Consider the following 12955-nt stretch of genomic DNA (forward strand, 5'->3'; position numbering starts at 1 on the left):
CATGGAGGTGGGCGCCTGGGAGGGGCACCCCGATGCACGGCAGGCCCCGAGGGCCCAGGGCCAGCCTCCCCGCGCCCAGGTCAGGTGCCGGGCCCCCCGCGCAGGCCGAGCCGGGTCTGCGGGGACACGAGCGCTTTCACTTTCGTGCGCCGGGTTCTCCCCCCGTTTCACGTGAACCGTTGAATGCGTTTGTCAAGAGAAACTTAATTAAAAACATGTTTTTCTAATTAAATGGTAGGCTGTGCTATGCAAACAGTGAGATTCTTGTTCGAGAGCAAATCCCTCCCTGTTTCCAGGGCCCCCTGGGAATCCGGAGGATCAACAACGCGGAAGGGGCCCGGACGTCAGGACACGCGCCCCACGCCGCTCGGGGTCCTGCGGGCAGCGGGCAGTGGGCGGCCCGGAGCGAGGGGGCGCGGGCCCACAGCCGGAGGGGGAGGGGCGGCAGGCGGTCAGGGCCAGGCCACGGCCCCGGGCGAGAGGGGCCCGCCCGTGGACACCGCCTCCCGCTGGGCGCCGGGCTTGCCTCCCCCCGTGGGCAGCCGGCAGCTGGGCCCTCCGTCCTGCACGGTTAGAGGCATCGCCGGGGCCGCCCCGCCGCGCGTTTCCCTCACGTCCTGTCGTCCCACCTGCGGTTGGAACCGTTTTCTTCCTGAGACCCTCTCTTCTTCCCACCCGGGGCCCTACCTGGTCTCGGCGCTGCAGATCTGTCGCTTTCTCTGAGCCCGACCTGCCAACAGTTCGCCTGGTTTATTGGTCTCTTCAAAGAACCAGCTTTATCTCTCCCGTCGTCTTCGCCCACGATGACTCCTTTAGGGTTATATTAATATCCTCCTTTGTTGTTGTTGTTGTGATTTTCCTCATTCCTTTAAAAAAAAAAAAAAAGATTCTTTTTATTCATTCGTCAGAGCGAGTGGGCATGAGCGGGGCGGGGGCAGAGGCAGAGGGAGAAGCAGGCCCCCCGCGGTCACGGCCTGAGCCCCAGGCGGACGCCTCCCCGACTCAGCCACCAGGCTCCCGCCCTCGTTTCTTAAACCGAACAAGCCATGGATTTACGTCCGGGCGTCCTCTCTCAATAGAGGGCTCGGTGTGACCCCATTTTCCCTACTGGGGGTTCGGTGTGTGCACCACGGATTTCCGACGTGAATTTTTTTTTTTTTACCAGTTTTCGAGGACTTTCGGTTTTTATTTCCTAACGCGAGGGTTACTGAGAAGATCGGCGACGGGTTTGTGCCTCTCCGGTTGCTGCGTCCAGTCTTAGTGGGGACGGGGTGAGGCTCGGGGACAGTCAGGACCTTCCGAGCAGCTTCCGGGGGGATGTGTCTATGCTCCTGGCTCCTCGCAGGTTGGTTGTTGGTTGCTGGGCTCTCCCGTTTGGGTTTCGTCTATCTTTAATGGACTGTGTGGAGGGAAACGGGCAAGCTGGTTGCCGAGTCTACAGAGAAGGAGAGATGTTTGAGGCTTTTAATGGAAATTTTGAAAAGCAGCAGCGAGGCTGATGATAAGGCGAGCACGGCCGAAGGGGGCGCTGGGGCGAGTGGACGCGAGTGGCGTGCGAGGGTCTGGGTGAGCCCCGACCCCGGGCTCCCGGCCGAGCTCCGGGTCCCCGACGTCTGAGCGCTGCCCGCTGGGGTCTCTCCCAGGACCAGCCCGAGGCCCCTGGAGCGCAGGCCCCGTGCGGGGCTGGAGTTGGCGCCTTCCCGCCGCCACGTGGACCCGCAGGCGAACCGGGTGTGCGAGGCCGACTGGCCCAGCCCACGCCTCGCACGGCCTGTGGGCTCCGAACCGTGGCGACGCAAGGAAGGACACTAACTCGGAGGCGCACCGGGTGACGCTGGCAGAGGGCACGCCGTCCGATGATGCCGGTTAATGTGAATTCCGTAAAAGCTGAGTCATTACGAGAGGAGCCTGATGCTTCACATAAGTGGCCTGGGCCTCTTTAAAATACCATGAAATATTTAAGCCATATTTGAAGGAAACCTCTGCTTTTCTCCTGGAAATGTGCACAAACAGAAAATGGTGGTTTCCGAACTTGCAGGGAAGGGCGAAACCTTGCGGCTTTTGTCCCCACTGTCCGCTTCTAAAGTCCGAGAGCACCAGACGAGGAAGCCCGTCCCGGCTCTGCCCACCGGCCCCTCGCCAGGGGCTCAGTCCTCTCCCTGCTCCGAAGTGGCATCCCCCATTGGCGGGCCCCGTGCACCCCAGCATTTGTCATGGCCGAGTGACAGACGGACGGGACGCAACTGCTGCGAATGCTGTGCTTGTGGTCCGGATGGGCCCCCGAGGGCTGGAACCCGTGTGGTCATCGGGGGAACCCATAGCTTCGGGCCTCCCTCTTGCACCCTCCCCACCCCTCCCCCAGCCCTGCTCCTGGGAAGAGCGCCCTCCCCCCCCACAGATGTGCAAACTTCATCAGCAGCACTTGTCACATCCAGAGGATCCCTTTGGGGTCTGGGTGTGCCGGCCTCTTGGGGCACTGCACGGAGGGGTCAGCCCTCGGCCAGCCTTCGGTCCTCCTGGGCAGCCGCCTCGTCCTCCGCCCTCTGCTGTAGCATCCACTGGGCTGGGACCTGTCTCTCCCTCCGCCCCGGCCATCGGAGGCTCTGTGACACTGTCCCCCACATCCAGCCCCTCAAGGCTGAACTCTGGGCCTGCAACCCCCTGCCCACCCTCCCGTCTCGGTCAGCGGGTCCTGGACCACCCAGCGGAGAGGCCACCACCAGCTCCCCAGCCCCCACACGGCCCCCCAGGCTGTCTCCAAATTCCCACTCGTGTTCTTCCGCTTTGCCCGCTTGAGCCTGAGCTACCACGGGCTCCAGGGTGGACACCCCAGGACCCCCCCAGCACCCCAGCTCCGCCTTCCTGCTCAGCCATCGAAGCACCAGCAGGTGTGATCCCTGGTTTTCCAGGAAGACACTGGCCACTTCCCACCAAACACTCAGGGGCAGGGCTGTGTGTTCCTAGGTGGACTCGTGCGGGCTTGTGTGTGCGTGTTTGCTCATCAGACTTCCCCAGGCCCACGGTGTGTGCTCCAGGACCCAGGGGACCCAGCAGGCGCCGTCGTCCTGGGGGCGGGGTCAGAGCCCGGGGTGACAGGGAGGATGGCCCCAGGGCCGAGAGGACAGGGGGCAGCGCCCCGAGCAAGGAGCCGCTAGAGGCTGGAGAGTGAGCAGGGCAGGGGCTCAGAGGAGGTGGCGGCCGAGAGCCGCTGCAGCCTCAGGACGATGAAACGGCACAATTCGACACGCAGACTGGGGCGTGCGGTCGGGCCACCCCGTGGAGCACGCCTGGGGACAGGAAAGGGAGGGCCACGGGTGCCCGAGTCATTGACCACGGCTGGGGCAGGCTGAAGCAACAGGGCCAAGGACGGTCAGGGGTGGGTGAGTGGGTGCGGGGGGAGGAGGGCCCGCGCTGTTTGAGCCTGGGGTGTCGGGTGCCCGTGGGGCAGGGAGCAGTGTCCTGGGACGCAGGCTGCTGGGCCCACGGTGGTGGGACGTGCCGGGCAGGGGCACAGGTGGTGGACCTCAGAGGCGGCAGCTGGGGAGAGCGGGCCCGGGCCTGAGCTCTACAGGCTCTGAGCGCTTGGGGGACGCCCCGGCTCATCCCAGGGGGACGGAGGCCAGCTGCGTCCTGAGGCCAGCCCGGCCAGCACAGAGCGCCCAGGCGGAGCCTCTCGGGGTCCTGCACCCCAGGCCCCTGCCCACCGCGGCCACACCCTAAGCCGCCTGACCAGCACCTGCAGGCCCTGCCCCTAGCACCCCCAAGCCGTGTTCCCAGGAGACCCCATGTCTTCCTCCCTAGGAGCAACTGGACGCGCTGCACAGGGCGCTGGGTGAGAGCCGGAGGCACAGCCAGGGCCGGGCCCGGCGCGGGAAGGGGCCGCAGGAGCAGGTGGCCCGGCTGGAGGGCGCGCCGGAGCCTTCGCGGCAGGTGAGGGGGGGAGGGGCGCCCCCGGCAGCCGCGGGCAGGTGTTCGCATCTGGAGCCTCCCAGACGCCATCCGACCGCCAGCGGACCGACGGGGAAACTGAGGCGGGAGGGACACCCTAGACGCGGGGTCGGCTGTGGACACGCAGCTCAGCGGGGAGAGCCTGGAGGCCCCGGCAGCCGCCTCCCCTCGGCAGGGCGGTGAGCGCGTGGGCAGGGGAGCAGGCGCCGAGCGGACGGGCCGGCCTGCAGGGGGAGCTCAGGGGGCTGCACGCGCGGGGGGCGGGGCGGGGGCTAGAGAGGGGGTGGCCGCGGCTACAGGGGCGGGGCCTAGGCGGTGTGGGCGGGGTAAAGGGCGTGGTCACGGCTACAGGGGCGGGGCCGCGGCTGCAGGGGCGGGGTGAGGGGCGTGGTCACGGCTACAGGGCGGGGGCGGGGCGGTGGCTACAGGGGGCGGGGCCGCGGCTGCAGAGGCGGGGGAGGGGCGGGGCCTAGGCTGCATGGGGGTAAGGGGCGTGGTCACGGCTACAGGGGCGGGGCCTCTGTTGCAGGGGCGGGAAGGGCGGGGCCCCTGTTGCAGGGGCGGGGCCGCGGCTGAAGGGGGCGGGCGGGGCCGCGGCTGAAGGGGGCGGGCGGGGCCGGGCCGGCCGCATCCCATGGGGGTGGACCTGCGAGCTGCGGGCGGCGGGGGGGGGGGGGGGGGGGGGGGGGGAGGGGGGGGAGCTCTGCACCTGCGCTGCCCTCTCCAAGCCCAGGGCCGCCGCAGGTGGGGGACCCTACAGACACGCGCTCCCTTTGCTGTCCTTGGGGGGCACCACGGGTCACAGCAAAGGCCCAGCTCTGTCCCCAGTGTGTGAGCCACAGCCCCTGGGGGCTGGGTGGCCTGGCACCCGCCTACCCCTGGAGCCCCGGATCCTCTGGCTGGAGATGCCCGCGGCTCAGGAAGTGCCCCCTACACTGGACCGGGCGACAGGGTAGCTCAGGGGCGCACAGTCGCCAAGGGGGAGCCGGGCTTCCACCCCAGAGGTCTCCACAGCGGGCAGGAGCGAGACCCGGAGGCCGGCAGCGACCGGGGGCCAGGACAGGACAGTGAGCCGCCCGGACACACGGGGAAAGGCGCAAGGCCCAGGGGCAGGGCCCAGCCCAGGCGCCCACCGGCCAGTGACTCGCGGGGCACACTCCCCAAGTGTGAGTGGATGCAGTCTCCGCAGAGGAAACACGCCAAAGTGAAGCTGCCCGGGTTGAACTGGGGGTGGGGCGGCCAGAGCATCTTCTGGGGCCCAGAGAAGGGAAAAGGGCCCCTGGAACGGGCCCCTGGAACAAGCCCCACGCCCACTTAGGGCTCTGTGGGCCCAGCAGCGGGAGTCTGCAGGCAGCAGGGCCTCCCCGCACATGGCCCCACAGGCCGCTCCTTGGTCCCGGATGTGCCGCCTGGGCCCTGCAGGAACGGGGAGGGGACTGGGTGTGTGGCAGGTGCCAGCCAGGCTGTGGGCACGCGGTTCCGGCGAGACGCAGACTCAAGCAGGGAATATGGGGGAATCGGGCAACAGGGCAGTTTGGGGGCAGCCTTTGCTGGGCTCGTGACCCAGCGTCCGAGGCACCTGACCCTTCCAGCTCAGTGACCCCCTTACAAAGTGGGCAAGCAGGAGTCCCGGTTGCTGAGGTCTCAGCCGCGGTCCCCAGAGTAGGGTGGCCTTCCCAGGCTTCACTAGGACGAGGAGATGGGTGTGTCCTGCCGCCCTGGCGCCTGGCCGCCGTGACCAGGAACCTCAGTGAGCACGTCTGTGCCCCGTCTGGGCGAAGATCCTCGCTGCCTGTCCCCTAGAGCAGGGCTGACGCCGTGTGCGGGCACAGACATGGAGGGGCCCAGGGACCAGACCTGCCGGTCAGCACAGGTGTCTGCACAGGGCTGCAGCCCCTCCCACCGCAGCGCAGGCCTGCGGAGGTGTGCAAGGTGTGCACAGTGTGTGAGGTGGGTGGAGATGTGCGCGGGGGGGAGGTGTGCAGGGGTTTGTGGAGATGTGCTGGGTGTGCATCGGTGCAGGGTGTGAGGGGTGTGTAGGGTGGGTGGAGGTGGGCGAGATGTATAGAAGTGTGAAGTGGGCAGAGGTGTGCGAGGTGGGCAGAGGTGTGCAAGGTGTGCGCGGTGTAAGAGGTGGGTGGAGGTGTGCAGAGTTGTGTGAGCTGTGCGGGCTGTGCAGGGTGTACGAGGTGTGCAGAGGTGTGTGAGCTGTGTGGGGTGTGCAGGGTGTGCAGAGGTGTGCGGGTGTGGAGGTGTGCGAGGTGTGCAGGGTGTACGAGGTGTGCAGAGGTGTGCGGGTGTGCGGGGTGTGTGGGTATGCGGGGTGTGCAGGGTGTGCAGGCGTGCAGATGTGCGGCAGTGCACGAGGTGTGCGAGGTGTGCCAACACGCCCCCCCCCGCCTGAAGGGAGCAGCCCCGGAACGGAGGGCGTTGGTCGCTCGCGGCCGTCGGGGCAGCAGTGTCCGGCCAGGGCCTCTCGGGGCGCCGCAGACCCAGGCCCCCCCAGCTCGCCTCCACTCCCCCTGCTCACCGACACCTGCCCAGAGCGCCTTAGGCGGGGCTGGCTTGCGGGCGAGGGTCAGGGCGCCACGCGGGCCAGGCTTGGCCTCAGCGCCCCATCGTCGCCGGGGGTGAGCGGCGGGTGGCGGGTGCCCAGAGCTCACACTTGGGAGGACGGAGGCGCCGGCGCAGCCCGCGGTCAGCAGCGGGGAGGGCAGAGCAGGCGGGACGGGCGGTGCCGTGTCCAGAGCAAGACGCACAACCAGGGGCAGCCAGGTCCCCCTGAGAGTAGCCGAGCCTCCCCAGGTCTCCCCGAGCCCAAGCCGGCCTCTGCCCCGGGCTCCAGCCTCCGCCCCAGCCTCTGCCCCTCGCCGACAAGGACTGACCAACGCACCCCCAGGAGAGTGGTGAGGCCCCACCAGGCAAGGGCACTGCTGAGCCTGGAGCCTCCGGGAGAGTGTCTGCCCCTCTGTGTCCCCAAGCGCACGTCAACATCTGTCCTGGGGCAGGCCCGGGCCACCAGACACACACCGTCCAGCTGACGTGGACTCGGGGACAAGTGGGTTCTCCGGAGGGGAGTGGCCAGGTCAGCAGGGGGGTGCAGTGGGGGCAGAGACCCTAGGAACAGGTTGGGGTCGGGGTCAGGGTGCAGGCACAGAGGCCAGCAGGTCAGGACGGTCCCTGAAAGCCAGTGGCCAGCTTGTCCCTGCAGGGCCACCTGCCCTCCCAGGGAGGAGGGTCGCCGACCCCCGGGGTCACAGGAATCCTGCTTCCCCCGAAGGCCGACCACGCTGACAGGGGCCCAGGCGTCCGTGGCGGCTCCGGGGGGCGCTGGCCGGGCCTCAGTGGCACTGCCCGGGGCAGCCGCGCCAGCTGCGGGCCCCTGCGGCCCAGGTCGGGGGCGGGGGGGGAGCAGCTAATGAGTTCCAGGAGGTCAGCTGCGAGGGGCCCCCAAACCCATAAACCCTTTATTGGTGTCTCAGGAGGGGAAACCCGGATGTGGCCGTTTATTTATTTTGGATTTCACTTTTCTCTTCTCTGTTTAACGTGCACTTCCAGGAGCGTAGCTGGAGTTTTAAAGAAACAGGACTTCCTTTTTCAGGGGACGTGGACTCTCTTTTTCTCACACTGAAGAAGGAGTCCTTGTTTTTGTCACGCTAGCCTGCTGTCACTGAGCACGCCACCGCCAGTGACAGGACGGAGGCCTTGCCGGGTCCAGCCCCGGGGGCGAGAGCCAGGGCAGCAGGCGGGAGGGCGGCTGGGGGGCGCTCCAGGGGGCTCGATGCCCTCAAGTCTTGTCCAGGGACAAGGCCCCGAGCGGGACCAGGGACTCCCCGGAGGGCACCGTGCATGTCAGGCACCCGCAGGCATGACCTGGGGCGTCAGGTCCTCCCTCCAGAAGGGACCCCCACGAGGGACAAAAGGAGCCCCTGCCATCTGGGCTCTCGCAGACGGAGCAGGAGAAGCTGGGGAAGGACGGGGCCAGGGCCAGGACAGGGGCTGGGACGTGGACAGGGCCCTGCGGCAGGACCACAGCTGCAGGCCCCCCGGGCGGTGGAGCTTCGTGCTTCCGGGCCCCAGGTGGGTCCCCGAAGGCTCCCGCACACCCCCCCACGAACGTGCACGTGCAGACGGCAGGGACGGGCTGGACAGAGGAGGAGACAGCCCCGATGACGGGCCTGCCGGGCTCTCACCGCCCCGGGACCCAGGGCCCTACGCGGCCCTCCTGGCCTTCCCTCCAAGGCACCTGGGGCCAGGCAGGCCTGCGGGCCGCTCTGGGGGCTGCCCTGTGCCCCCTCTGTGGGCAGCCAGACCCCGCACACTTGGAGACGCCAGGAAGAGCAGAGGGCGAGAGGCGCCGGGGGGCCGGCAGCCCCGGGCAGCCGAGCAGGAGCTAGGAGTAAAGGGGCTCTCAGGCCCCAAGGGGGGAGTCCAGGCCCGACGAGGCCCCGGCGCTGAAGTGTGAGCAACGCCCCCCCCGGGTGGGCTCAGCGGGCACTGGGGCAGGCGGGGAGCTGGAGGACGGACAGGTGGCCCCGGGGGGAGGGCTGGACTCCGGCCCCGGGACTCCGAGCGGCAGGCGGGCAGGCGGCAGCAGTGGGTGCCCAGGTCCCGGTGCAGCCGGCACAGGGGGGCTCTGCGAGCTCGACTGCCCCGCCCCACGGGACCGGCCCCGGAGCCCAAGCAGCATCACCAGTGGCGGGTGAAGGGCCTGGAGGAGCAAAGGGGGCCCGGCCCTCAGTGTCCCAGCAGACGGAGGGGTGGGGCGAGGGGAGCAGCAGCCTCCAGCAGTGGGATCCCAGCGCGGCCGCCCCGTGGGCCCCAGTGCTCACTGAGGGGCGCGGCGAGGGTTCTGGGATGGGGGCTTAGCAGTGGGGACTGGTCCTGGGCAGAGAGCAGCGGTCACTGCAGTGTCACAAGGCAGTGGGAGCACTGTCCCTGCGCTGCCCTTGGGGTGGCGGATGTGGCCGTGGCGTGCACCTGCCCTGCCCCCTGCCCCGCACCCCCCCCACGCACCTGCTGGGCTGAGCCCCGGGCTCCGGCCCCTCAGAGACCTGGGGCCACCTGGCCGAAACCCTCGTTCTACAGTGGCGGCAAGTGGGACCCGGAGAGGTCAAGGGCCACCCAGTGTCACGTCACCCCCTCGTCAGTGTCCCTCACCCACCAAGCCGCGTCTGCCCAGCCTATGAGCACGTGTTTTCCTAGCTTGTGGAGCACACGCGAGCCTGCGTGGAAGGCCGTGCCTGGGGCCCGCGTGCGCGGCGGTGTCCCCGCGGGGAGCGGCGCCCTGCCCACCCTGCCCACCCTGCCCATCCTGCCGCAGCTGCGGAGCCCGTCGCCCGCCTCGTGTTTCTGTCCTTCACAGGCCACCCGTCCTCGGGGGCCACAGGGGCCGCACAGCCACGTGCCTGGGGGGTGACCGCCGGGCCTGCCGCCCCCTGAGCCCCTGCTCTGTCCCCAGGTGGCCGGTCTGAAGAAGCAGCTGGACCAGGAGGTGCCTCGGCGGCCGCAGGCTCAGCCCAGCCAGGCCTCCCGGGCCAAAAAGTGAGCCCCGCTGCAGCCACCCCGCGCCCCGCCCCGGGCGGCCTGCCCACCCAGCGTCCCCAGCCAGGGCGTCCGGCTCCCCCCCAGGGGCCCCGTGTCCACGGTGCCCTGCGGTTCCACGGGGGCTGCTGGGGGCCCGGACACCTCGCCCTGGCCCGGCTGCTGGGGACACTGGCGTGCGGCGCCCCAGAGCCGGTGGCCAGGCCCCAGCAGGCCGGCTTCCGTGGCCACGGGCTGCATTCCATGCCCTCAGCTCTATAAACACTGGGGAAGCACGTGGAAAGTATTTCCACCAACTGGAGCCAAAAACACAATGTCCTGCGAGGCGCAGCCGCCGCTCCCCTGCGCCCAGAGGCCGCGGACCCTCGTATCCAGGAACTGCAGGCCCGTCCCGGCGGCAGGTGGCTGGAAATGACTCAGAAGCGAGTCTCCGTGACTCACTGGCCACGGGAAGCGCCGCCTGCGAACCCGAGCTGCTACCGAACTCCCACGTTTCCAGCCTCGAACTCTGGGAAAGTCCTGGTGGCCGTGGAGCCCGGGCAGCCCTCTTGGCCCCTGTGCGGGCATCACCTGCCGTGGTGTCCCTCCTTCCCCATCAGCACGGGGCGCGGTGACTTGTTTCCGCCCCAAATGGCCTCTCTTGTTTTGCAAGTGGCACGTTTAGGGTCCGTGGGGCGCCGGGCGGCCCGTGGCTTCCCGTGTGCGTGGGGCTGGCTGCCCTGGGAGCCCCCGAAGCCCCCGGAGCCCAGCTGGGAGCAGGCCCGACCGTGCCATCGCCGTCCCCTGCCCCCGGACGCACCCAGGCCGTCGGAGCTGCTTTCTGCTCCAATGCAGCGACCGAGGGGCCGCGGGCTGCGAGTGGAGGGTCGCGGCGCCCCAAGGAGGCGGCCACAGGCTTCCTTGTGCCTCTCAGCTCTGCCCACCACTGGCGGCTGGGTTGAGGATTCTGAGTCCAGCTCGGGCTCCAAGGGGAGGAGCAGGTGACCCACTAACAGTGGCTGCTGCGGCCAAGGGGGTGTCGGTGGCGTCTGCCTCAGGGCGTGCACCTGTCAGTGGGGACAGCAGGGCACCCGGGAGCACTCACCCCCCCCCCCCAGCAGAAGGCCCTGGGGCGGCGGCGGCGCGGGAAGGGACGGGAGCCGGAGGCGGGGGTCCGTGTGGGCGCCCTCCCCTCCGCGTGCCCACGGCACCCGCTGCTGCCTCACCTGTCACATCTCTGGGCCCGGAGCTCCCAGCCCGAGGAGCCACCTGATAAGTGCTCGTGGCTGAAAGGGGTCCGGCTCGTCAGGTGTTAGAATGAAAGGCCCCAGAGCCTGAGCCACACACTCCCGGGCGGTGGGGGTGTCCCCGCCCCACGTGCATGCCTCAGACCTCCGGGTCTGTGCGTTTTAATAAATAGTTCAACCCACGTCGGAGACGCTGTCTTTACTTATTCAGCATAAAGTCATGTTCTCAGGAAAGAAGATCTTCCTAAAGGAAATAAATTGGTGTTTCCTTAAGCACCTCCTGCAGGGCACCGACCGTCCCTGGGCACCGGGTGGGGCCTGGCTGTTCTGCCAACAGCTCCCGGGGCACCTGTGGCAGGTGAGGGGGCGACGGGGCCTCCCGAGGTCCTGCTTCTGGACCAAGGCCGCAGGGCCGTCAGCGAGAGGTCCGAGGCAAGCCCAGAGGCCCCACGCCCAGGTGGCCAGCGGCGTCCCGGTGACCGGAGCACAGAGATGGGCTGGTGCCTGGGGGCTGGAGCCCTGCTGGGCATCTCCTGTCCCCACGCACAGCACCCCCCAGCGTCCGGGGTGAGGGCCGGGGAGGACAGCCCGCGGGTGGCCAGGCCGTGCATTGGTCCCCGGAGCCTCAGGGCATCTCCCCGGCCACCCCGCCCAAGGCCCAGCCTGGCCCAGCAGCCGTCGGGGTGCACGGCCTTGGAGGACCCTAGCCCCGCCCCCCGCAGTCCCTGCAACCCTGGACAGGCCCCTAGCCCCGGTTTCCTGCACCATGGGCCACCCCACCCCGGAGGGGCACGGAGAGTCCACTGCGGGTACTGCCCGTCGGACCGCCGTCACCAGCGCTCATCCCAGGGCCTGGCCGCTGTGGTGTCCACGCGCAGGTGGGGCGCACGCGGGGGAGCAGGGGGCCCCCCAGAGCCCAGGGAGGGCGGCGGTGCCCACGCTGCACACCAGGCAGTGCGGGGGGGAAGGCGGCCCAGAGGGCCAGGCCCCGCCCCCGCAGCACCCTGGCCTCCCAGGGCCGCAGGACCGAGGGGGCTGCTGGAACCGGGGCTTCTAACACATTAACGTTTTTCAAATCCCTGCAAATAAAAAGTTTAACGACAGCGAACACGTACAAAAAGCAAAGCACTGCAGATCCCAGCGTAGACCTGAGCACCTCCTTCCCGCACGTGCCGGCCCCTGGTGGGGGGACGCCGGCGTCTGGCCTACGTTGAACACTCGCTTTAAAGACTCTCTCCGTCGACGTTTTCCCGTTAGGTTTGCCCCACGTCATTACAAATGCCACAGAAGTGTGACTTCATCAGCTGCCGAGCCTCCCAGCACACGGACAGGCCCTGGGCCACCGAGGCGCCCCTCTGAGAGGCCGTGGGGGGCGCGTGGAAGCGTCGGGAAGCGGGAGTCTTTGCCCCGGGCGCGGTGGGGGTGGGGGGTACATGTGGGGTTGCCCGAGGGCCGTGGGAGGGAGACAGCCCCAAACCTGTGACCAGTTTTGGCCTGTCCCGGCCGATTCCCCAGCTCAAAGCGTTTCTCTAATTCCTGTTTTTTAAGAACTAAAGCAGCAGCGAACATCCCAGGGGAGCAAACGTTGAGCCCCAATCCCACCGTCTCCCTAAGACCAAGAGAGGTGCCCTCACGGGGGTCCGGGGTCCGGGTGCGGGGGCCGCGGGGGCCGCAGGCACGGGGAGAGGCCGAGTGGGCCCAGCACCCACGGACTGTCCATTCCCTAGGAGTGTGCCCTGAGCCGGGGGGTTCCCGTCCCTGCCCAGGGGACCAGCTGTGCCAGGACCCCACGCAGCCCCACCTGGTAATAACCAGGCAGGGTGGGCTTCTGCAAGAGCTGCGCCCAACCTGCCCCTCCGGGCCCCATAACCTCCTACCTCGCCCGCAGCGGTGGGGGGCGGGTTACCTGGGGCAGGGGCTTCCGGGTCCACATCCGTGGAAGAACCAGCTGCTGGGAGGGTGGGGGCTATGCTCATCCAGCTGCCTCTGGAGAAGGTTGCGGAGGGACGGCCAGCCGCGAGCAGCCCCACTCGGAGCCCTCAGGGACAAGCCCGCCAGGCCAGGTGTGTTGTGGGGGGACAGCACTCCCCCCTTGCCCTGGATGGAGCCCCACGTCCCGGGATATCCCGGGGTCGGCCCCGGGGCTCCCCCACCTAAACTGCACACGTACTCAGGCCCTAAACTAAAATGTCACAGGCCTGTTGGGGAGGCTCAGATTTCCCGGCCGCAGAACATGA

At 68.7% G+C, this 12955-nt stretch overlaps 1 protein-coding gene across 1 annotated transcript in view; it reads left to right on the plus strand.

The window, feature by feature from the left end:
• CROCC2 (ciliary rootlet coiled-coil, rootletin family member 2) overlaps positions 1 to 10907 on the plus strand; it is a 49712-nt gene extending 38805 nt beyond the window's left edge. Inside the window, 2 exon segments of the mRNA XM_035716690.2 lie at positions 3802 to 3930; positions 9410 to 10907. Of these exon segments, the coding sequence (XP_035572583.2) occupies positions 3802 to 3930; positions 9410 to 9496 (216 nt within the window). The 3' untranslated portion in view covers positions 9497 to 10907.
• The last annotated feature ends 2048 nt before the right edge of the window (positions 10908 to 12955 follow it).

Source organism: Canis lupus, chromosome 25 (genome assembly GCF_003254725.2).
Source record: "Canis lupus dingo isolate Sandy chromosome 25, ASM325472v2, whole genome shotgun sequence".
NCBI classification, from domain to species: Eukaryota; Metazoa; Chordata; class Mammalia; order Carnivora; family Canidae; genus Canis; species Canis lupus.